This window comes from Gobio gobio (genome assembly GCF_949357685.1).
Source record: "Gobio gobio genome assembly, chromosome: 10".
Lineage (NCBI taxonomy): Eukaryota > Metazoa > Chordata > Actinopteri > Cypriniformes > Gobionidae > Gobio > Gobio gobio.
The window spans coordinates 15,672,343-15,695,449 of NC_137116.1; the positions used below are offsets into that span (position 1 = coordinate 15,672,343).

Consider the following 23,107-nt stretch of genomic DNA (forward strand, 5'->3'; position numbering starts at 1 on the left):
TCTCAGAGCCGACACTCCGGGGAGTCGGAAAGCTGACGGCGGAGACGCCATGGCAGAAGCTGCGGCGCTCGAGGGCTTCCAAGGGCCGAGGGTCCGCGGGGGAATCTGAGAGCGGCCAGAGCGGCTTCTGGCAAACTCGCCTGGGCCAGTTATTAGACAGCGACTGCTGGCCGAGGATCACGGACACGCTTCCCTTTCACTGACACGGAAGAGATGATGCCATCACGGGCAAACGCTCAGCATGAACACACTGAGCAGCCAATACAGACACGCGTTTAAATTACATTTTAATGTCAGAATATTAAACAAAAATACAGAAGCGGCGCTTCAACATGTTCAGTGTGAATGCGGATTAATTCAGAGGGGAACACTAACATCTGACATTCAACAACACGAGTTAAAGGCACAGTGTGTAATTACTCGACTCAGAGGCGTGTCTTGACTCTTGAGTGGGCGGAGCTTTTATTCTGCCGCGAGCGCTTCTTCCGCTCATGCGTGTGTGTGTGTTTGATCCTCTCACACACATGTGAGTGTGTTAAAGTGATGTTGTAATGTTGTCTGGGCGCTACTATGAGACACTTGTTCACACTACAGTGAGCGAGATCATATGAGGCGGTAAAACATGGCATTCTGGGTAAATCGACAACAGCAGATTTACACAATCAGACTAACTGTGTTGAGCTGGAGAACAATGAGGAGTTTCTGTCCATCAATGATCCAAACAGTGGCTAATAAAACACAGCAGATATTAAAGCGCCGATAGTGTTGCCATGGTTACCACACAATAACACCGGAGGGGGACGCGGGGATGATGTCACTGATGGGCGGCACACACACACACACACACACACACACATGGGCTGTGTCCTGGGGAAAATCACTGATATAAACATTCTTGGACACATTTAGGATAAAGTCAACACAATATGTAACACTGATCTAGAGGATATTAATCCAGAAATCTTACATATTGTGCCTTTAAATGGAAGGTATATCAAGACAAACTTTGAAACTTGTTTGAAACAAAGTAAAAAATATAGAAACTTTTATCATTTATAGGGCTGTCAAAATTAACGCGTCAAATTAATTTTAACGGCACTAATTTTATTAACGCGCGATTAACGCAGTGCGCACTTTCAGTTTGACCCGTGGCCTAGCCCGTAGTTGGAGAAATCGAGAGCAGCCGTAGATGTAAAGGATGCAGCAGCAAACACAACATTACTGTTCTGAGTAAGTGTAGTTATAGCCTACATAAGCTACCATTATCCCTGTTGAACTTTTATTAGACTCCAGGTCGAAGGAAAAGTGTGTTTTTACACTGAGCGCATTCTCTGCGGTCCGAGCGCGAATACACTGCAAGCTCACTCTCGCTCATGTCCAAGGTAAATCATCACCACTTACAGCACATGTGTTTACCGAACTAAATACATTACAATCGGCTAAAACGAATGCGCAGGTTACTTTTCTGAACAAGAGCGCTCCCGAGTCCGTGTTTCTCACGTGAATCGCGGCACAGTTCGAGTGCAGCCGAACTCAGAGCACGGCCTGTAACCATAGACTGTAACGCCTTGTGTCCGGATGAAAAAAATAGGGATAGCTCACTTAACTAGAGTTAATGCAAACACAGAGGCGATTGACATTAAACAGCACACATTTAATTCCCCGAGAAACTCTCACAAGAGTGCGTCACAAACGCCATTCCATCCACAGCCTTGCTAAATAAAACAAAATAACTAAATGTGAGCAACAGAAAATAATCCGCACACATGGGAATGCTGGAGGCACACACACACAAAATAAATGGTAAATGGACTGCATTTATAAAGCGCTTTCAACTGACCCATGGCCACCAAAGCGCTTTACACATTGCCTCACATTCACTGATTCATACACCGACTTTCACTAATAATAAACGTATATTTACATAAAGCATGCATATCTGTCCATGCCCATGTTGATTAGAGTATTAAAAACGTGAAACCTATTAATTTAAGGTACATTTAGAACTGATAAAAATGTGCGGTTAAGTTGTGATTAGTCGCGAGTTAACTCATAACAATCACCTGATTAATCGCGAGTTAACTCATGACAATCGTGTGATTAATCGAGTGTTAAATCATGACAATTGTGCGATTAATCACGAGTCGACTCATGACAGTCATGTGATTAATCGCGAGTTAACTCATGACAATCATGTGATTAATCGCGAGTTAACTCATGACAATCATGTCATTAATCGCGAGCTAACTCATGACAATCATGTCATTAATCGCGAGTTAACTCATGACAATCATGTGATTAATCGCGAGTTAACTCATGACAAGCAAGCGATTAATCGTGAGTTAACTCATGACAATCATGCGATTTATTTGGGAGTTAACTCACGACGAGCATGTGATTAATCGCGAGTTAACTCATGACAATCATGCGGTCAACCGAGAGTTAATTCATGACAATCATGTGATTAATCGTGAGTTAACTCATGACAATCATATGATTAATCGCGAGTTAACTCATGACAATCATACAATTAATTGCGAGTTAGCTCATGGCAAATCATACGATTAATCGCGAGTTAACTCACGACAATCATGCGATTAATCGGGAGTTAACTCATGACAATCATATGATTAATCGAGAGTTAACTCATGACGAGCATGTGATTAATCGCGAGTTAACTCATGACAATCATACAATTAATTGCGAGTTAGCTCATGGCAAATCATACGATTAATCGCGAGTTAACTCACAACAATCATGCGATTAATCGGGAGTTAACTCATGACAATCATATGATTAATCGAGAGTTAACTCATGACGAGCATGTGATTAATCGTGAGTTAACTCATGACAATCATGCGGTTAATCGCGAGTTAACTCGATGGTTCTCGCTAAGAGCCTCACATCCCGACAGAAACATCTCTGATGATCTTTACAGCAGAAACTCTCTTTGAAGACTTTACTTCACTCTATGATTCTGAATTTTAGCCTGGATTCTCCAGCATTTGGAGCGGCTCGTGTTAAACACTGCGATCCATCACTGTCGCGCCACATCAGGCTCTCATTGAGCTGCAGCATGTGAACGCGGGCCGAGGTCAGAGGTCAGAGGTCACGGAAACACCGGAGTCTCACCTTGTAGGTCCGACAGGACGGGTTGAACGCATTGGTTCCGCACACGAACAGAGAGTCGTCGCTCTGCTGCAGGAGAACCTTGATGAAGTTGTGGCATTCATCCTGGAACAAGAGGAGAAACACGTCATCATCATCATCATCCTCATCATCATCATCATCCTCATCATCATCCTCATCATCATCATCATCATCATCCACATCATCATCATCATCATCATCATCCTCATCATCCTCATCATCCTCATCATCATCATCATCCTCATCATCCTCATCATCATCATCATCCACATCATCATCATCATCATCCTCATCATCCTCATCATCATCATCATCCTCATCCTCCTCATCATCCTCATCCTCATCATCATCATCCTCATCATCATCATCATCATCATCCTCATCCTCCTCATCCTCATCATCCTCATCATCCTCATCCTCCTCATCCTCATCCTCATCATCCTCATCATCCTCTTCATCATCATCCTCATCCTCATCCTCATCCTCATCATCATCCTCATCATCCTCATCCTCATCATCCTCATCATCCTCATCCTCATCATCCTCATCATCATCCTCATCCTCATCATCATCATCCTCATCATCCTCATCCTCATCATCATCATCATCCTCATCATCCTCATCCTCATCATCATCATCATCATCCTCATCATCATCATCATCATCCTCATCCTCATCCTCATCCTCATCATCCTCATCATCATCATCATCCTCATCCTCATCCTCATCATCATCCTCATCCTCATCCTCATCATCCTCATCCTCATCATCCTCATCATCCTCATCATCCTCATCCTCATCATCATCCTCATCATCATCCTCATCCTCATCCTCATCATCATCCTCATCCTCATCCTCATCATCATCCTCATCATCATCCTCATCATCCTCATCCTCATCATCCTCATCATCATCATCATCATCCTCATCATCATCCTCCTCATCATCATCATCATCATCATCATCATCCTCATCCTCATCATCATCATCATCATCATCATCCTCATCCTTATCCTCATCCTCATCCTCATCATCATCCTCATCATCATCCTCATCCTCATCCTCATCATCATCATCATCATCATCATCCTCATCCTTATCCTCATCATCATCATCATCATCATCATCCTCATCCTTATCCTCATCCTCATCATCATCCTCATCATCATCATCATCATCATCATCATCATCATCATCATCCTTATCCTCATCATCATCATCATCATCATCATCATCATCATCCTCATCCTTATCCTCATCCTCATCCTCATCATCATCCTCATCATCATCCTCATCATCATCATCATCATCATCATCATCATCATCATCATCATCCTCATCCTTATCCTCATCATCATCATCATCATCATCATCCTCATCCTTATCCTCATCCTCATCCTCATCATCATCATCATCCTCATCATCATCCTCATCATCATCCTCATCATCATCCTCATCCTCATCATCATCCTCATCATCATCATCATCATCATCATCATCCTCATCCTCATCATCATCCTCATCATCCTCATCATCAATGCCTTCATCACGCATCGCCAACAATCCCAGCCGACAGAAATATGACATTATTTCTGAATGTTTTCTGAACCTTCAAAACGTCCAGTTTTTTTAATGTTTTCTAAACGTTTTTTCTTGGTTATGTGAACGTTAAGGAAACATTAAGGGAATGTTTTCTCTATTTTATCATTTTGCAAGTATTATGAGAATGTTACATTGTATGAATGTATAAATAATGTGTTTTTGCTAATGTTTTGAGAGCATTATCAAAGGGTTAGTTCACACAAACATGTAAATCCTGTCATTAATTCCTTGTGTCAAACCCGTCAGTTTGTCCATAACGTTGAGAGAACCTTGGCAGAACGTTCCCTGACTCAGAGGTGTGGCTGTACCTTGTGTTTGCCCTTCATTCTGCAGGTGTCCACGTCGGCCTGTCTGGACTTCCAGGTCAGCTTCTGTCGACAGGAGATCAATGTCGGATCAATAGATGCTCACACATTTGACTAGATTACAGCTGGAGGGTCACATGGGCCGATGCAGCCGCTACAGATCGATCGGCATCAATCCGCCGTTACATACGCACACAAACCTGGCCTCGTCCCGCGTGACAGCGACTCCTGATAGGATGAAGCTCTTAGTGCGGCCGCTCGGGTTGGTTTGCCGCCAGGTAATTAAGAGGGAGGACAGAAACACGAGCAGGACTCACCTTGCTGAAGAAGATCTCCTCCGTGTTGGCCGTCTCGATGTCCACGGTGTAAATGTGATCCCTGTGAAGACACATTCAATATCAGAGACATTCACCTGAGAAAACGGAGCTTTTCATGCATTCTATAAATAATCTAGAGCGGTAATGTTTGTGTCATAATACTGCATTGTCATGAGTTTCTAACTGATAGACTTTATGAAGTGAGCATTCCGCTTCTCTTCCACCTTTGCAGAGGAAACATGGCTTTTGTTGATCACATGTTATTGGCAACAGACCACAGTTTTCTGGTCGATTGAATTGCATTTAAGTATTAAGAAAACATATATAAGGTACATATATAAATAAAAAATGCCTAAATATTAAAGATAAAATCAAATGCCCTATATATAACCCGTACACGTTCGTGAAGTGAATAATACTGATGATCTCCTGTTAGTGGGTGGGATATATTAGGCAGCAAGTGAACATTTTGTCCTCAGAGTTGATGTGTTAGAAGCAGGAAAAATGGGATTTGAGGGAGTTTGTCAAGGGCCAGATTGTGACGGCTCTTATGGGGTGTTCCTGGTCTGCAGTGGTCAGTCTCTATCAAAAAGGGAGAACCAGTGGAGAACCGGCCACAGGGTCATGAAGGACCAGTGGAGAACCGGCCACCGGGTCATGAAGGACCAGTGGAGAACCGGCCACAGGGTCATGGAGGACCAGTGGAGAACCGGCCACAGGGTCATGGAGGACCAGTGGAGAACCGGCCACAGGGTCATGGAGGACCAGTGGAGAACCGGCCACAGGGTCATGGAGGACCAGTGGAGAACCGGCCACAGGGTCATGGAGGACCAGTGGAGAACCGGCCACAGGGTCATGAAGGACCAGTGGAGAACCGGCCACAGGGTCATGGAGGACCAGTGGAGAACCGGCCACAGGGTCATGGAGGACCAGTGGAGAACCGGCCACAGGGTCATGAAGGACCAGTGGAGAACCGGCCACAGGGTCATGGAGGACCAGTGGAGAACCGGCCACAGGGTCATGAAGGACCAGTGGAGAACCGGCCACAGGGTCATGGAGGACCAGTGGAGAACCGGCCACAGGGTCATGGAGGACCAGTGGAGAACCGGCCACAGGGTCATGGAGGACCAGTGGAGAACCGGCCACAGGATCATGGAGGACCAGTGGAGAACCGGCCACAGGGTCATGGAGGACCAGTGGAGAACCGGCCACAGGGTGATGAAGGACCAGTGGAGAACCGGCCACAGGGTCATGGAGGACCAGTGGAGAACCGGCCACAGGATCATGGAGGACCAGTGGAGAACCGGCCACAGGATCATGGAGGACCAGTGGAGAACCGGCCACAGGGTCATGAAGGACCAGTGGAGAACCGGCCACAGGGTCATGGAGGACCAGTGGAGAACCGGCCACAGGGTCATGGAGGACCAGTGGAGAACCGGCCACAGGATCATGGAGGACCAGTGGAGAACCGGCCACAGGATCATGGGCGGCCGAGGCTCATTGATGCCCGTGTGATCAAACAGACGAGCTACTGGAGCTCAAACTGCTCAAGAAGTTAATGTTGGTTCTGATAGAAAGGGTCAGAATACACAGTTCTTACAGGACTTAAAGGATCTGCTGCTAACACATTGGTGCCAGATACCACAGCACACCTTATATTGGAGTCCATGCCTCGACGGGTCAGCAAAAGGGGAAGGTGGTCATAATGCTATGCCTAACTGGTGAATCATATACATAATTCACCTGTAATATTGCTAAATTCCTGTCCGTTAAAGGTGGAAAAGCCCGCCCACACACAGACGGGATTGGTTACATGTGTGTGGCGGTAGGAAACATCGCTCCTTATTTATGCATGAGGGTGGAAGAACACTTCATTAGCTGATGAATTCCTCTCGGAGTTTAACTTGCTGTGTGTTGTGGCCATTCCTCACGCGGTCATGTTCAGAATCGGGTCTTGAGTTGAGCAGCCGCTGGCTTCCTCAGCAGCTCAATCTAATAGAAAAGCCATTTGTGAAATGAATTGCGCGGGTCAGCAGAGGCGCAGCGATCTCCAGCTGAATGAAATTCTTCTGATGTTATGAAGAGCCGGTGATTAATGAGGCAGCAGATCGTCAGTGTGTGTGATGGACACCAGTCTAATAACACACAGTTAACAGCGATCTGCTCACTCATCCTGAATTACACACACTTCTGACGCCGACTGATGAATCTCACTCCGCACAGGTCCGCCTCGCCTCCGCCCTCATTAGTGATGTCCATTCTAGCGAGTAATGACTGAAGATCCGAGGCGATGGAGACACAGGGAGCCGTGATGAAGTCACCGCACGACTGTCGTCTCGTTCACCGATACTGCGCAAACTCAACCGCACGGGCCCCGACTTTTCACGCCCCTAGGGCCGGGCTTCGGGACAATTTTAGGCTTCTCCTTCATTTTATATTTTAGACATTCAATAATTAAAAGAACCAATGAGATGTGCTGTGCTGGTGGAAACAACATGAGACCATGATATCAACTGTTAAAGGGTTAGTTCAGCCAAAAAATGAAATTGTGTCATTAATGACTGAGCCTCATGTGGTTGGACACCCGTCAGACCTCCGTTCATCTTCAGACACAAATGAAGATATTTTAGTGTAAATCTGATGCTCTGAAAGGCCTCCATTGGCTCAACTTTACACTCTCAAGACCCTTAAAAGACACTAAAGACTAAAGTTACAAAGTCCATCTCACTACAGCGGCTCTACAATAACTTTATGAAGACGAGAATAGTTTCTGTGCGCAAAAAAACCCTAAATAACGACTTATATAGTGATGACGATTTCAAAACACGGCATCATGAAGCTTCGAAGCGTTATGAATCAGTGAGTCGATTCAGCGGTTCAGAGCGTTATGAATCAGTGAGTCGATTCAGCGGTTCAGAGCGTTATGAATCAGTGAGTCGATTCAGCGGTTCAGAGCGTTATGAATCAATGAGTCGATTCAGCGGTTCAGAGCGTTATGAATCAATGAGCCGAATGATGATTCGGATCGCGTGTCAAACCGCCAAAATGCTGAAATTTGGCGATCCAAACCGCTGAATCGACTCACTGATTCATAACGCTCTGAACCGCTGAATCGACTCACTGATTCATAACGCTCCAAACCGCTGAATCAACTCACTGATTCATAACGCTCCAAACCGCTGAATCGACTCACTGATTCATAATGCTCCAAACCGCTGAATCGACTCACTGATTCATAACGCTCTGAACCGCTGAATCGACTCACTGATTCATAACGCTTCGAAGCTTCATGATGCCGTGTTTTGAAATCGTCATCACTATATAAGTCGTTATTTAGGGTTTTTTGCGCACAGAAACTATTCTCGTCTTCATAAAGTTATTGTAGAGCCGCTGTAGTGAGATGGACTTTGTAACTTTAGTCTTTAGTGTCTTTTAAGGGTCTTGAGAGTGTAAAGTTGAGCCAATGGAGGCCTTTCAGAGCATCAGATTTACACTAAAATATCTTCATTTGTGTCTGAAGATGAACGGAGGTCTGACGGGTGTCCAACCACATGAGGCTCAGTCATTAATGACACAATCTACAGTTTTGGGTGAACTAACCCTTTAATGAGCGCTGACTGCCACTGATCCACTGGACCTCACAACTCCAACTTAAAATAGGCGCTCTCTTTATAAATAAACCACAGATTTGAGCTTTAAACTACATTCTCACCTGTCTTAAAGTCTTAAAACTACAATTTGTGACACAATAGTAGTATTTTTAAATAATGCGGGGTTTCTCATCACATCACTTCACCATGTGACAGCAGTGAGCAGGCTCCTGATTGGTTAACACGGCACAAACAGACCCCAAAGTTCAGATTTTTCAACTTGGTGTGAATGCACAAAAAGCACCACTCGCGCAAGATGCTCAATTTGCATCAAATTTGCGTAATTGGTGTGAACTGGACGAGCGAATGAGGCAGAATTGTGTCCATCGGACCTCCAGACGCGCGTCAACACGCCTTTCCATTGACTTAACATTGAAATCACTCGCGCCAGACGCTCTATTCACGTTTGGTGTGAACGCAGCATTAATGGAAGTAAAACCGCCGTCCAGACTCAGTCCTGACGTCTCGGCTAAAACAAGGACAAATTTGGGCCGTCAGTGACAAACTAATAGAGTCCAATAATAGCCCAAGAATACACCCGTCACAGAACATCAACATGTCAGAGAGAGGAAACACCTTAGCAGAGATGATGCACGACTGCAATGTTCTTAGACGATTCCTATATCAGTTGTTTTTTTGTAGTATTAAGTATAAAGTTATTAATTATTGTATCACTGTTGTTATTATTAGTAGTATTACATTAAGACATACATTATACTGTATAAAAGTACTATCGTACTATATTTCTGTCACGAGTTAACCCCTCGGAGTCTGAGCTGTTTTGGGGCCCTTTAGAAGTTTTGACTTGCTCTGATATTTGTGTTTTTTTCAGTTGCTTATAAACACATTAATGGCAAAAGTGTAATTACACTGTATTCAGCATAAACTGGGCTACCATCATATCTGAGCAACATGTGTGTACATGCTTGTATTTTTGAGAGAAAAAAGTTTATGCATAATTTTTGAAAATTAAGACGTTTTAAAATTAAGGCCTCAAAACACACAATAGATATGTGTTCACAAGACTTTTGAATAATGAGTGTATTTCCATTGAGTTTTTGCTTCAAACTGATGTGAAAATCATTCACATAAAACAATACACTGATTTAAAATGTGTAAGACGATGCGAGGAGGCGTGATATCTAATGAATAATGATGAGATAACTCCTGAGAGGACAAAAGAACATAATAGCCCGCATAATGAGCTGCATAATGAATGAGCTTCAGGTACTTATGTGACTGAGAGCAGCAGGACAAAGGACATTATATTGTTCTTATCTAGTAAATGCATCTTGATTTAAAAATGTTTAAATATTTAGACTAGAAACAAGACAAACATTACTAAAAAGAGCATTTTTTTAAAACATTTTTAGTACCATTTTTTGTTTTTGAAAGTAAAAAATTAAATAATAAATCATTAAAATTAAGATACAATTTATACACAACGAAATTCCCTTTAAAGAAAGTAATTCACTTTCTACAAAACAAAACTCCAGAATCATTTCTGACAAACTTTGATATTAAATTAAAAAAAATAACATTAGGCTATAATATTTAAACATCAATAGGAAGCAAAATACGTTTGACTGGTACTATATTTATAGCATCTGAGCAGACATTTGCGAATAAAAAAACAAGCCAAATAAATCTTGTCTAAACAGTCTTGCGTGTATGACATTTAATGTTGCAACAGGATTAATATTTAAACGGTCTTTTTGCATTTAATATTCACAGATGCTAACAGAATAAACTGACATCACAATCAGCGGCGGAGTCTTTTGCTTTCAGAAATGAACAGCTTTGCATGAGGAGAATAAATCCAGGATTACTGTTCAACGCGTCTCAAAGCGATGTAGCTGAAGTAGCGTTACAGCGCTTCACTAGGTGTGTTTGTGTGAGTTGATGTGGGCGTCGACTCTGGATCGTCAGTATTTGAATCTCAATAGAGCGCGATTTGTGGGCGTGGCCGCATTAGCGGATAATGAAGTGGCTCGCGAGGGACTGACATGTATCGCTTTTCAACACAGAATATTTGTTTTTGATTCGGTTTACAGTGTTTAAAACCTGACATTTCAGCATTTCTTTAGACATATGTCTCATGTTTGTGAGACAAGTATTCACTAAGCTAGAGGTCATTTTCTGAAGACTACCTGAATGAACGCATCACGTGTGTTTTCTTTATTTTGCAAAAAGCAAAACATTTTGTTTTTATAGTGACTGTACACAAAAAAATAGAAACTTAACAGATTATAATGATGTATAACACTTGCCTGAATGATAAAAAACTATTTGAGTCTCTAGGTCACTGATAAGAAAAAAAGAGCCGATCTCTGGGGGTTAAACAAACTTTTATTTTGACCGTGAAGATCTTGAGTTTCTGTGTGTTTATATGATGTTTTCTCAGATTAAACGTTAAAATGCTCATGAAGTGACGCTCTGGAGATGAAGTTCATGTCGTCATAGTAACACCGCGAGCATCACGCATGCTTCAGTGTGTGTGTGTGTGTAAAACGAAACTATTAATTCATTCACAACGTACATGCAGGATTCATTTATAGTCTTCTAGAGACGGTGAAACGACGGCTATAGCTCGCTGGGCACTAACAGACATGTTCTCTGTCAGGACACATCCTGCATCATTAACTTTAAGGACTGGTGTCTCTCATTCCCTCAGATTTATGGTCTGCGTTTACACACTGCTACCGTGACGGACACCTGTGAGCACATTTACACATGAAGACAATCACAATGAGGAAACCTCGAGATTTCTGCTCCGTTCCAAAGCAAAGAACACAAATAATCCATCAGCCTGAAATCTGCTGAACCCAGAGCAGGTCTGACGGGTGTGTGTGTGTGTGTGTGTGTGTGTGTCGCCGCTCAGAGCAGGTCTGAAGGGTGTGTGTGTGTGTGTGTGTGTCGCCGCTCAACAGAGGCTCTTTGTGTGGAGGAATGCGGGTGAGCGCAGGCCGGCCGCGTCCATCTGGTGGCCTTTTGTCAAACCATCTCACAGTGTGTTTGCAGAGAAAGGAGCTCATTAGTATGCGTGTCACACCTGTCAATCCACACATGTGCGACACCCCCTCCGCTGTAGCTCCGCCCTTCATCATGCGTGTGTATGAGCTTCACACACACTCTCTGCCGTGTTCTCAGCTGTGCTGGGGTCAGTCACGGCTCTCGCGTCTCTGTTCCCATGATGGGATACTCAGGGGCTCGTGGGGGGGGTTTGGGTTGCTATGGCCCGCCGGGCCGGCGTCCGTGGAATGTGGACAATGTCCCTCATGCACATACAGAGACACTAACACCAGCTTAATGCTCAGCTGTGTGTGTGTGTGTGTGTGTGTGTGTGTGACTTCACTGGATCACTGGGGTCTGAACCTGAGGCTGAATCTTGAGCGAAACACACACACTATCCAGCAGATCCACGAGGATTATAAACAGTGAGATCAGCGCTTTGGGCTTTTATATTCAGAGCTGTGTGTGTCTGCTGCTTTATTTCTCCAACGGTCTCTCCGTCTGTTAAACTGGAGAGTCGTTCAATCGCTGGATTCTGTCCTGAACTGAGGTTTGAAGAATCAGAAAACAAACCCTAGCTCACATCATCCACTCCAGACACAGACTGAAGGCCCAAAACAACCCCGGCCCAGAAGAGACTCAGCTCAGAGGAAACACTATATCATCCAGAGCCAGTGTTCTCATTGGTGGAGGACGAGTGGGCGGAGTCAATGAGAGAGCCAGCGTTCTCATTGGTGGAGGACGAGTGGGCGGAGTCAGTGAGAGAGCCAGCGTTCTCATTGGTGGAGGACGAGTGGGCGGAGTCAGTGAGAGAGCCAGCGTTCTCATTGGTGGAGGACGAGTGGGCGGAGTCAATGAGAGAGCCAGCGTTCTCATTGGTGGAGGACGAGTGGGCTGAGTCAGTGAGAGAGCCAGCGTTCTCATTGGTGGAGGACGAGTGGGCGGAGTCAATGAGAGAGCCAGCGTTCTCATTGGTGGAGGACGAGTGGGCGGAGTCAGTGAGAGAGCCAGCGTTCTCATTGGTGGAGGACGAATGGGCGGAGTCTGTGAGAGAGCCAGCGTTCTCATTGGTGGAGGACGAGTGGGCGGAGTCAATGAGAGAGCCAGCGTTCTCATTGGTGGAGGACGAGTGGGCGGAGTCAATGAGAGAGCCAGCGTTCTCATTGGTGGAGGAAAAGTGGGCGGAGTCTACACCAATCAAACAATGAGAGAGCCAGAGTTCTTATTGGTGCTGGCTGACTGGGCGGAGTCTACACCAATCAATCAATGAGAGAGCCAGAATTTACATTAGTGGAGGATGAGTGGGCGGAGTCTATGTCAATCAATCAATGAGAGAGCCAGAATTTACATTAGTGGAGGATGAGTGGGCGGAGTCTATGTCAATCAATCAATGAGAGAGCCAGAATTTACATTAGTGGAGGATGAGTGGGCGGAGTCTATGTCAATCAATCAATGAGAGAGCCAGAATTTACATTAGTGGAGGATGAGTGGGCGGAGTCAGTGAGAGAGCCAGTGTTCTCATTAGTGGAGGATGAGTGGGCGGAGTCTATGTCAATCAATCAATGAGAGAGCCAGTGTTCTCATTAGTGGAGGACGAGGTGTCTCACTGCATGTCTTTAATCTCTGAGCATGTTTAACTGCTAAAGGATTATTAAATCATAAGCATTTCCTCTATGAGCGGCAGGATCTGTCCTCTCGAGGGTCCGGTTATGAAACCAGCGCTGGTCTGCTCTCTGACTTCAGAACATGTGTCCGTTTACGTCCATATGCTGGCGCTGGAATGGGCTGCCGGTTACCATGCCAACCATCTGCTCAATCTTCTCTTTAACAGCCTCCGCTAATAACAGCAGATCTGGAGATGGCTCACCTGGCCGCCACATAGAGCGTGCGGTTCATGAGGACGATCAGCTGGACGTCCAGCCTGTGTCTCTGCGTGTTGTTCCGGCCCGGCTTGTGTCCCACGAACGCTGGAAACTGCCTCGAGTCTGAGGGAAGAACCATTGAGGAGATCATGAACACACACCAAACACACACCAAACACACACCTGAGATCATGAACACACACCAAACACACACCAAACACACACCTGAGCTCATGAACACACACCAAACACACACCAAACACACACCTGAGATCATGAACACACACCAAACACACACCAAACACACACCTGAGCTCATGAACACACACCAAACACACACCAAACACACACCTGAGATCATGAACACACACCAAACACACACCTGAGATCATGAACACACACCAAACACACACCAAACACACACCAAACACACATCCTTCACCTCACCTGAGCTCATGAACACACACCAAACACACACCTTCACCTCACCTGAGCTCATGAACACACACCAAACACACACCAAACACACACCTTCACCTCACCTGAGCTCATGAACACACACCAAACACACACCAAACACACACCTTCACCTCACCTGAGCTCATGAACACACACCAAACACACACCAAACACACACCTTCACCTCACCTGAGCTCATGAACACACACCAAACACACACCAAACACACACCTTCACCTCACCTGAGCTCATGAACACACACCAAACACACACCAAACACACACCTTCACCTCACCTGAGCTCATGAACACACACCAAACACACACCTTCACCTCACCTGAGCTCATGAACACACACCAAACACACACCTTCACCTCAACTGAGCTCATGAACACACACCAAACACACACCAAACACACACCTTCACCTCACCTGAGCTCATGAACACACACCAAACACACACCAAACACACACCTTCACCTCACCTGAGCTCATGAACACACACCAAACACACACCAAACACACACCTTCACCTCACCTGAGCTCATGAACACACACCAAACACACACCTTCACCTCACCTGAGCTCATGAACACACACCAAACACACACCTTCACCTCACCTGAGCTCATGAACACACACCAAACACACACCAAACACACACCTTCACCTCACCTGAGCTCATGAACACACACCAAACACACACCAAACACACACCTTCACCTCACCTGAGCTCATGAACACACACCAAACACACACCTTCACCTCACCTGAGCTCATGAACACACACCAAACACACACCAAACACACACCTTCACCTCACCTGAGCTCATGAACACACACCAAACACACACCTTCACCTCACCTGAGCTCATGAACACACACCAAACACACACCTTCACCTCACCTGAGCTCATGAACACACACCAAACACACACCAAACACACACCTTCACCTCACCTGAGCTCATGAACACACACCAAACACACACCAAACACACACCTTCACCTCACCTGAGCTCATGAACACACACCAAACACACACCAAACACACACCTTCACCTCACCTGATCGCATTAATGGTCACATGACATGCAGCTAAAATAATATCTCATCTTTTTAGTAAGAGCTTTGATTTGATTGTTTTAAATGATTGATTTTATTTTACATTGGATGATTTAATTTCATCTTCTCTGCACTAGAATGAGAATGTCTCTCTCTCTCTCACACACACACACACACACACTCTTAACAGTAAAGGTTATAAAGGGTTTTCCAGCGATGCCTTCAGTGATCAGTTCCTAAAAGAACATTTTAATAATCTAATCTTTAATGTTTTTCCACTATAAAGAGGTTTTGTTTAAGCTTCTTCATGGAGCATCAGTTTTAATAAAGAGCTCTGCTTTGAAGCCTTCAGGTGAACGATCTGAAGTTTACTGGACATGATGAGAGTGTTAGGAGAGAGAATATAACGTCTGTGTGAGTGTGAGCGTGTAGGTGAGAGTGGGAGAGTGTGTGTGTGTGTGTGTGTGTGATGGGTAGGTTTAGGGGCAGTGTGTGTGTGTGTGTGTGTGTGTGTGTGTGTGATGGGTAGGTTTAGGGGCAGTGTGTGTGTGTGTGTGTGTGTGTGTGTGTGTGTGTGTGTGTGTGTGTGTGTGTGATGGGTAGGTTTAGGGGCAGTGTAAGGGGATAGAAAATACGGTTTGTACGGTATAAAAACCATTACGCCTATGGAATGTCCTCACATTTCACAAAAACAAACGTGTGTGTGTGTGTGTGTGTGTGTGTGTGTGTGTGAGTGTGTGTGTGTGTGTGTGTGTGTGTGTGTGTGTGGGCATGTTTTCGTGAAATATCAGGACACAAATGTGTATAATGACATGGGTATTACAGTCTCCTGTGAGGGCTAGGTTTAGGGGCAGGGGCAGTGTGTGTGTGTGTGTGTGTGTGTGTGTGTGTGTGTGTGTGTGTGTGTGTGTGTGATGGGTAGGTTTAGGGGCAGTGTGTGTGTGTGTGTGTGTGTGTGTGTGATGGGTAGGTTTAGGGTCAGTGTAAGGGGATAGAAAATATGGTTTGTACAGTATAAAAACCATTACGCCTATGGAATGTCCTCACATTTCACAAAAACAAACGTGTGTGTGTGTGTGTGTGTGTGTGTGTGTGTGTGTGTGTGTGTGTGTGTGTGTGTGTGTGTGTGTGTGTGTGTGTGTGTGTGTGTGTGTGTGTGTAGCATTCAGACCTTCACTCTGACAGGCAAAACAAAAGATCTCTTAAGTCGCTCAGACTCGGTTCCACAACATTTACAGTTTCTCTGGGCAGCAGAATCACATTCACAGAAAGAGTGTGAGTGTGTGAGTGTGTGAGTGTGTGAGTGTGTGAGTGTGTGAGTGTGTGTGTGTGTGAGAAGAAGAGAGGAGGTGCGGCGCAGTTACTCACAGTTGCCATGAGAGATGCTGATTGGCTCGGTGTCTTCTGGGAAAGCGGCTCCAGCCGTCTGCAGAACTGACAGATACAGCAACAAGGCCTGCGACCGCATGTTTGATCCCGCTCGATCGCTTCTGAACTTCAGCCTGCGGAGCACACACACACACACACACACACACACGTCAGATCGACCGCAGCGCTGAGCATCATGGGTACGGAACTGCTGACACGGCTCTCAGCCAATCAGAGAATTGAGCAGCCGATCTGGACGGAGCACACGGACTGATATACACGCTGACCTCTGACCTCGCGCCTCGGTTTCCTCACGCAACACAAATCACCATCAGATGCTGCTCGCACGGGCGGACACACACACACACACACACACACACACACACACTCACACACACACACACACACACACACACACACACACGCACACACACGCACACACACACACACACATACACACTTTACATTAACGCAGACGCTTTCCTCCAGACCTTCACATCTAAACCCATGACCTCTGAGTGCTTCATGACACACTGTATCCCACAATGCATCTGCTCCTCTCGCTCCAGCTCCAGTGTGAAGAATGAATCTCTCTCAACTCATGATTTCAAAGGTCAGACGTTTGTACACAAATGTTCTTGAGTTTATCACAATAAATCTGCCAATGGAGTCACAAAAACACACGTCATTCTTTTAGAGTGAAATCAAGATGGAGTTTTTTAATGAAATATAGCCGTGTTTATTTATGGCTGCACATCATTATCGTGTTAATAATCAGAATATCTTCATCTCTTCTCTGATGACGAGGGCGGGGCCACCTGTCACTCACATCAGATCCACCAATAGCAAACCACAGCCATCCAATCAGAATCAAGCCCCGCCTACATCAGTTCTTGTTTGTGAAGCGATTCTCTCTGATTTACGGCACGATAGAGGAGAAACGACCGGCGTTTGTTCACTTTAAAACCACAAACTCAGTCATCTTTAAGGCATATGTGTGTTCATAATCCATGATTAAACTCAATAAACACATCACACACACACACACACACACACACACACTGATGACTGACAGCGCTGATGGTCCTCTGTAATTCATTAGGCCGTGCTTGACGAGCTGCCCTGTAATTGAAATGCCAGTGAATGATGTCACTCGTGTTAATAAACCAGAGGCTGGTAAACATGATATTGACCAGAGCAATTAATAAAGCGCGGGACTCATTTGTGTGAGGCGGCTTTACTAGAAAAGGGCCGAACGCGGAGACAGTTCATCACGAGCTGCAGAATAAATCACTCACGCTTCTCTCGCCACACAAATCACAGCGACAGCATTTAAATATCACAACCTTTTCCACTCCCACCAATCAGAGGAGAGCGACGGATCAGCAGAAACACAGAGAATCACGAGAGTGTGTGTGTGTGTGTGTGTGTGTGTGTGGTTCTGGGACGGTGTGTGTGATGTCTGATCGATCGAAGCATCTCAGCTAAAGCTAGCGTTCAGAAGACACACGAAGACACACTCGCTAATCAGCATCTCAGCAGCCGAGAACAACACCAGCAGAAGAACAGACTCGATTACATTCAGAAACTACACATGACCAAACTCTGAGTGTTCTCTGAGCGTTACTCTCGAGTGTTCTCTGAGTGTTACTCTTGAGTGTTCTCTGAGTGTTACTCTTGAGTGTTCTCTGAGTGTTACTCTTGAGTGTTCTCTGAGTGTTACTCTTGAGTGTTCTCTGAGTGTTACTCTCGAGTGTTCTCTGAGTGTTACTCTTGAGTGTTCTCTGAGCGTTACTCTTGAGTGTTCTCTGAGTGTTACTCTTGAGTGTTCTCTGAGTGTTACTCTAGAGTGTTCTCTGAGTGTTACTCTTGAGTGTTCTCTGAGCGTTACTCTTGAGTGTTCTCTGAGCGTTACTCTCGAGTGTTCTCTGAGTGTTACTCTTGAGTGTTCTCTGAGCGTTACTCTCGAGTGTTCTCTGAGTGTTACTCTTGAGTGTTCTCTGAGTGTTCTCTGAGGGTTACTCTTGAGTGTTCTCTGAGTGTTACTCTTGAGTGTTCTCTGAGTGTTACTCTAGAGTGTTCTCTGAGTGTTACTCTAGAGTGTTCTCTGAGCGTTACTCTCGAGTGTTCTCTGAGTGTTACTCTTGAATGTTCTCTGAGTGTTACTCTTGAGTGTTCTCTGAGTGTTACTCTTGAGTGTTCTCTGAGTGTTACTCTTGAGTGTTCTCTGAGTGTTACTCTAGAGTGTTCTCTGAGTGTTACTCTAGAGTGTTCTCTGAGTGTTACTCTAGAGTGTTCTCTGAGCGTTACTCTTGAGTGTTCTCTGAGTGTTACTCTAGAGTGTTCTCTGAGTGTTACTCTTGAGTGTTCTCTGAGTGTTACTCTAGAGTGTTCTCTGAGTGTTACTCTAGAGTGTTCTCTGAGCGTTACTCTTGAGTGTTCTCTGAGCGTTACTCTTGAGTGTTCTCTGAGCGTTACTCTCGAGTGTTCTCTGAGTGTTACTCTTGAGTGTTCTCTGAGCGTTACTCTTGAGTGTTCTCTGAGTGTTACTCTTGAGTGTTCTCTGAGTGTTACTCTAGAGTGTTCTCTGAGCGTTACTCTCGAGTGTTCTCTGAGTGTTACTCTCGAGTGTTCTCTGAGTGTTACTCTGGAGTGTTCTCTGAGTGTTACTCTTGAGTGTTCTCTGAGTGTTACTCTAGAGTGTTCTCTGAGTGTTACTCTTGAGTGTTCTCTGAGTGTTACTCTTGAGTGTTCTCTGAGCGTTGCTCTTGAGTGTTCTCTGAGCGTTACTCTCGAGTGTTCTCTGAGCGTTACTCTTGAGTGTTCTCTGAGTGTTACTCTTGAGTGTTCTCTGAGCGTTACTCTTGAGTGTTCTCTGAGTGTTACTCTTGAGTGTTCTCTGAGTGTTACTCTTGAGTGTTCTCTGAGTGTTACTCTTGAGTGTTCTCTGAGTGTTACTCTTGAGTGTTCTCTGAGTGTTACTCTTGAGTGTTCTCTGAGTGTTACTCTTGAGTGTTCTCTGAGTGTTACTCTTGAGTGTTCTCTGAGTGTTACTCTTGAGTGTTCTCTGAGTGTTACTCTTGAGTGTTCTCTGAGCGTTACTCTCGAGTGTTCTCTGAGTGTTACTCTTGAGTGTTCTCTGAGTGTTACTCTTGAGTGTTCTCTGAGTGTTACTCTTGAGTGTTCTCTGAGCGTTACTCTCGAGTGTTCTCTGAGTGTTACTCTTGAGTGTTCTCTGAGTGTTACTCTTGAGTGTTCTCTGAGCGTTACTCTCGAGTGTTCTCTGAGTGTTACTCTTGAGTGTTCTCTGAGTGTTACTCTTGAGTGTTCTCTGAGCGTTACTCTCGAGTGTTCTCTGAGTGTTACTCTTGAGTGTTCTCTGAGCGTTACTCTAGAGTGTTCTCTGAGTGTTACTCTAGAGTGTTCTCTGAGTGTTACTCTAGAGTGTTCTCTGAGTGTTACTCTTGAGTGTTCTCTGAGTGTTACTCTCGAGTGTTCTCTGAGTGTTACTCTCGAGTGTTCTCTGAGTGTTACTCTTGAGTGTTCTCTGAGTGTTACTCTCGAGTGTTCTCTGAGCGTTACTCTTGAGTGTTCTCTGAGCGTTACTCTAGAGTGTTCTCTGAGTGTTACTCTAGAGTGTTCTCTGAGTGTTACTCTTGAGTGTTCTCTGAGTGTTACTCTTGAGTGTTCTCTGAGTGTTACTCTCGAGTGTTCTCTGAGTGTTACTCTCGAGTGTTCTCTGAGTGTTACTCTTGAGTGTTCTCTGAGTGTTACTCTTGAGTGTTCTCTGAGCGTTACTCTAGAGTGTTCTCTGAGTGTTACTCTAGAGTGTTCTCTGAGTGTTACTCTAGAGTGTTCTCTGAGTGTTACTCTTGAGTGTTCTCTGAGTGTTACTCTTGAGTGTTCTCTGAGTGTTACTCTCGAGTGTTCTCTGAGTGTTACTCTTGAGTGTTCTCTGAGCGTTACTCTTGAGTGTTCTCTGAGTGTTACTCTTGAGTGTTCTCTGAGTGTTACTCATGAGGGTTTTCTGAGTGTTACTCTTGAGTGTTCTCTGAGTGTTACTCTTGAGTGTTCTCTGAGTGTTACTCTCGAGTGTTCTCTGAGTGTTACTCTTGAGTGTTCTCTGAGTGTTACTCATGAGGGTTTTCTGAGTGTTACTCTTGAGTGTTCTCTGAGTGTTACTCATGAGTGTTCTCTGAGTGTTACTCTAGAGTGTTCTCTGAGCGTTACTCTTGAGTGTTCTCTGAGTGTTACTCTTGAGTGTTCTCTGAGTGTTACTCTTGAGTGTTCTCTGAGTGTTACTCTCGAGTGTTCTCTGAGTGTTACTCTCGAGTGTTCTCTGAGTGTTACTCTTGAGTGTTCTCTGAGTGTTACTCTTGAGTGTTCTCTGAGTGTTACTCTTGAGTGTTCTCTGAGTGTTACTCTTGAGTGTTCTCTGAGTGTTACTCTTGAGTGTTCTCTGAGTGTTACTCTTGAGTGTTCTCTGAGTGTTACTCTTGAGTGTTCTCTGAGTGTTACTCTTGAGTGTTCTCTGAGTGTTACTCTTGAGTGTTCAGGCGAACGTCCAACTCACAAAAAATGCTCCATGAACGATAAATAAACAATAATAAATCATGTTTTGAGAATATTATTAAAGAGATAACTTTGAGAGAACGTTCCCTGTTCACTAGGAACTGAACTGTATAGTTCAACTCTATGTATCTGTTTATCTTACTACAAGAAATACAAAATAGTTTGGAAAGATGGAACAATTTGCCCTTTTCTCCATGATCCCGGGCACTCCATCCCCAGGCGGGTTCTCCTCTTTAAATAATGCAATATCTAAAAGCCTGTATAAAATGATCCACTCTTCAAGAAGGTCTACTTTACCTCTCAACAGTTCATTTACATCTAACACTGGATGCATAACTCAAATCTCCCAAGGTTAAATATTGAAAATGATCTGGTGCAATCATTAGATATAAAGCTTCTACCACTAATGGATAAATCGATACAAACTCTCCCTGGTTATAAAAACAATAAGACTATTAATACCACCATGAACGCTTGGTGGAAGGTCCATCCACTAACCATCAGCCAGCACATCAATGTGTATAACCCAATGTTTTAAATTAATAATAAACCAGCTTTTAATTAAAAAGTAACCAGCCTGGACCACTTATACCACTTATGAGGCTTCATGACCTTTGACCTTATTCAGTCGAAATACAAGTTACCTGATCAAACTTACTTTCAATTAAAAGAAGTCATACAAAAATCAATTGGTACTCTGAAAAATTCTGTGCCCGTTTTACACACACTGCAAAAAATGCTTTTCTTACTTAGTATTTTTGTCTTGTTTTCAGTCCAAATATCTAAAAAATTCTTAACTCAAAATGAAGTGAGTTTTTGCTGAAAATAAGCAAAATAATCTGCCAATGGGGTAAGCAAAATAATCTTGTTTTCTCTTTGAATTAAGATTATTTTGCTCCCTTAATTTTGAGTTATTTTCCCCCAAAATAAGACAAAAACTTTTGCTCGTCTAGCAAATGCTTCCAATGTAAGATTTTGTTGATATTTGGACTGAAAACAAGACAAAAATGCCATGATTAATGATGACGCCATGATATCGAACTGAAGACTTTCTGCTTTCAAGGAGCCGCGCCTTAAAACGGATCATTTCAGAGGCTCAGGGTTGAAAAGAATCAATTTTCCACATATTTGTGCAAAAAACGTGAACATTAGAAGTGTTGAACTGATTGGAATGATAAAAGCCCCGTGTAGCATCTCAGCGATGGGAACGTCACACACAGGAGCTGCTCTTCTCCCGAGGGATTTCCACAGCGATGGACGGCCGCTCAATATCTCATTTCTTCCCTGCGTCGCGAGACGTGTGTGACGAGACGCTCCTCAGATCAGCTGTGTCATGTCATCTTTCTAATGGAGATTTCTCATTCATTTAGCGTCTGGCCTGTGTTTCTCTCGCTCGCTCACTCAGGAAAAACACCAGAGCAGCTCCACTCAATAGTTGGCTTACGTGAGCCCAATGCAGAGTTTGCGGAGCAGATCCGCTCGTTCATTAGAGCCTGTAATTTAATTTTACACTTAGAATAATTGGTGCTAATTCGAGGCGCTCATGAGGAGAATATAGAAAGTGACGTATAGAGACGGAGAGAAACAGCCACAACAACAGCAGGATCATTATTCAGGAGGACGGAGAGGACATCGAGCTCATATCGACTTTTCATTGCAAACTTCGCTGGATGACAAAATGATTTAAAAGATAGTTCGTCTAACCTGATTAAAATGCTACACTGTTTTTAAAAATAGATTTCTGCA

General features: G+C 44.4%; 1 protein-coding gene across 1 annotated transcript in view; it reads right to left on the bottom strand.

The window, feature by feature from the left end:
* sema6a (sema domain, transmembrane domain (TM), and cytoplasmic domain, (semaphorin) 6A) overlaps positions 1-23,107 on the bottom strand; it is a 106,201-nt gene that overhangs the window by 45,404 nt on the left and 37,690 nt on the right. Inside the window, exons 2-6 of the mRNA XM_079826299.1 lie at positions 16,790-16,923; positions 13,904-14,021; positions 5,375-5,435; positions 5,061-5,123; positions 3,133-3,234 (exon numbers count right to left, since the gene is read on the bottom strand). Of these exons, the coding sequence (XP_079682425.1) occupies positions 3,133-3,234; positions 5,061-5,123; positions 5,375-5,435; positions 13,904-14,021; positions 16,790-16,889 (444 nt within the window). The 5' untranslated portion in view covers positions 16,890-16,923. The remainder of the gene's footprint in view (positions 1-3,132; positions 3,235-5,060; positions 5,124-5,374; positions 5,436-13,903; positions 14,022-16,789; positions 16,924-23,107) is intronic.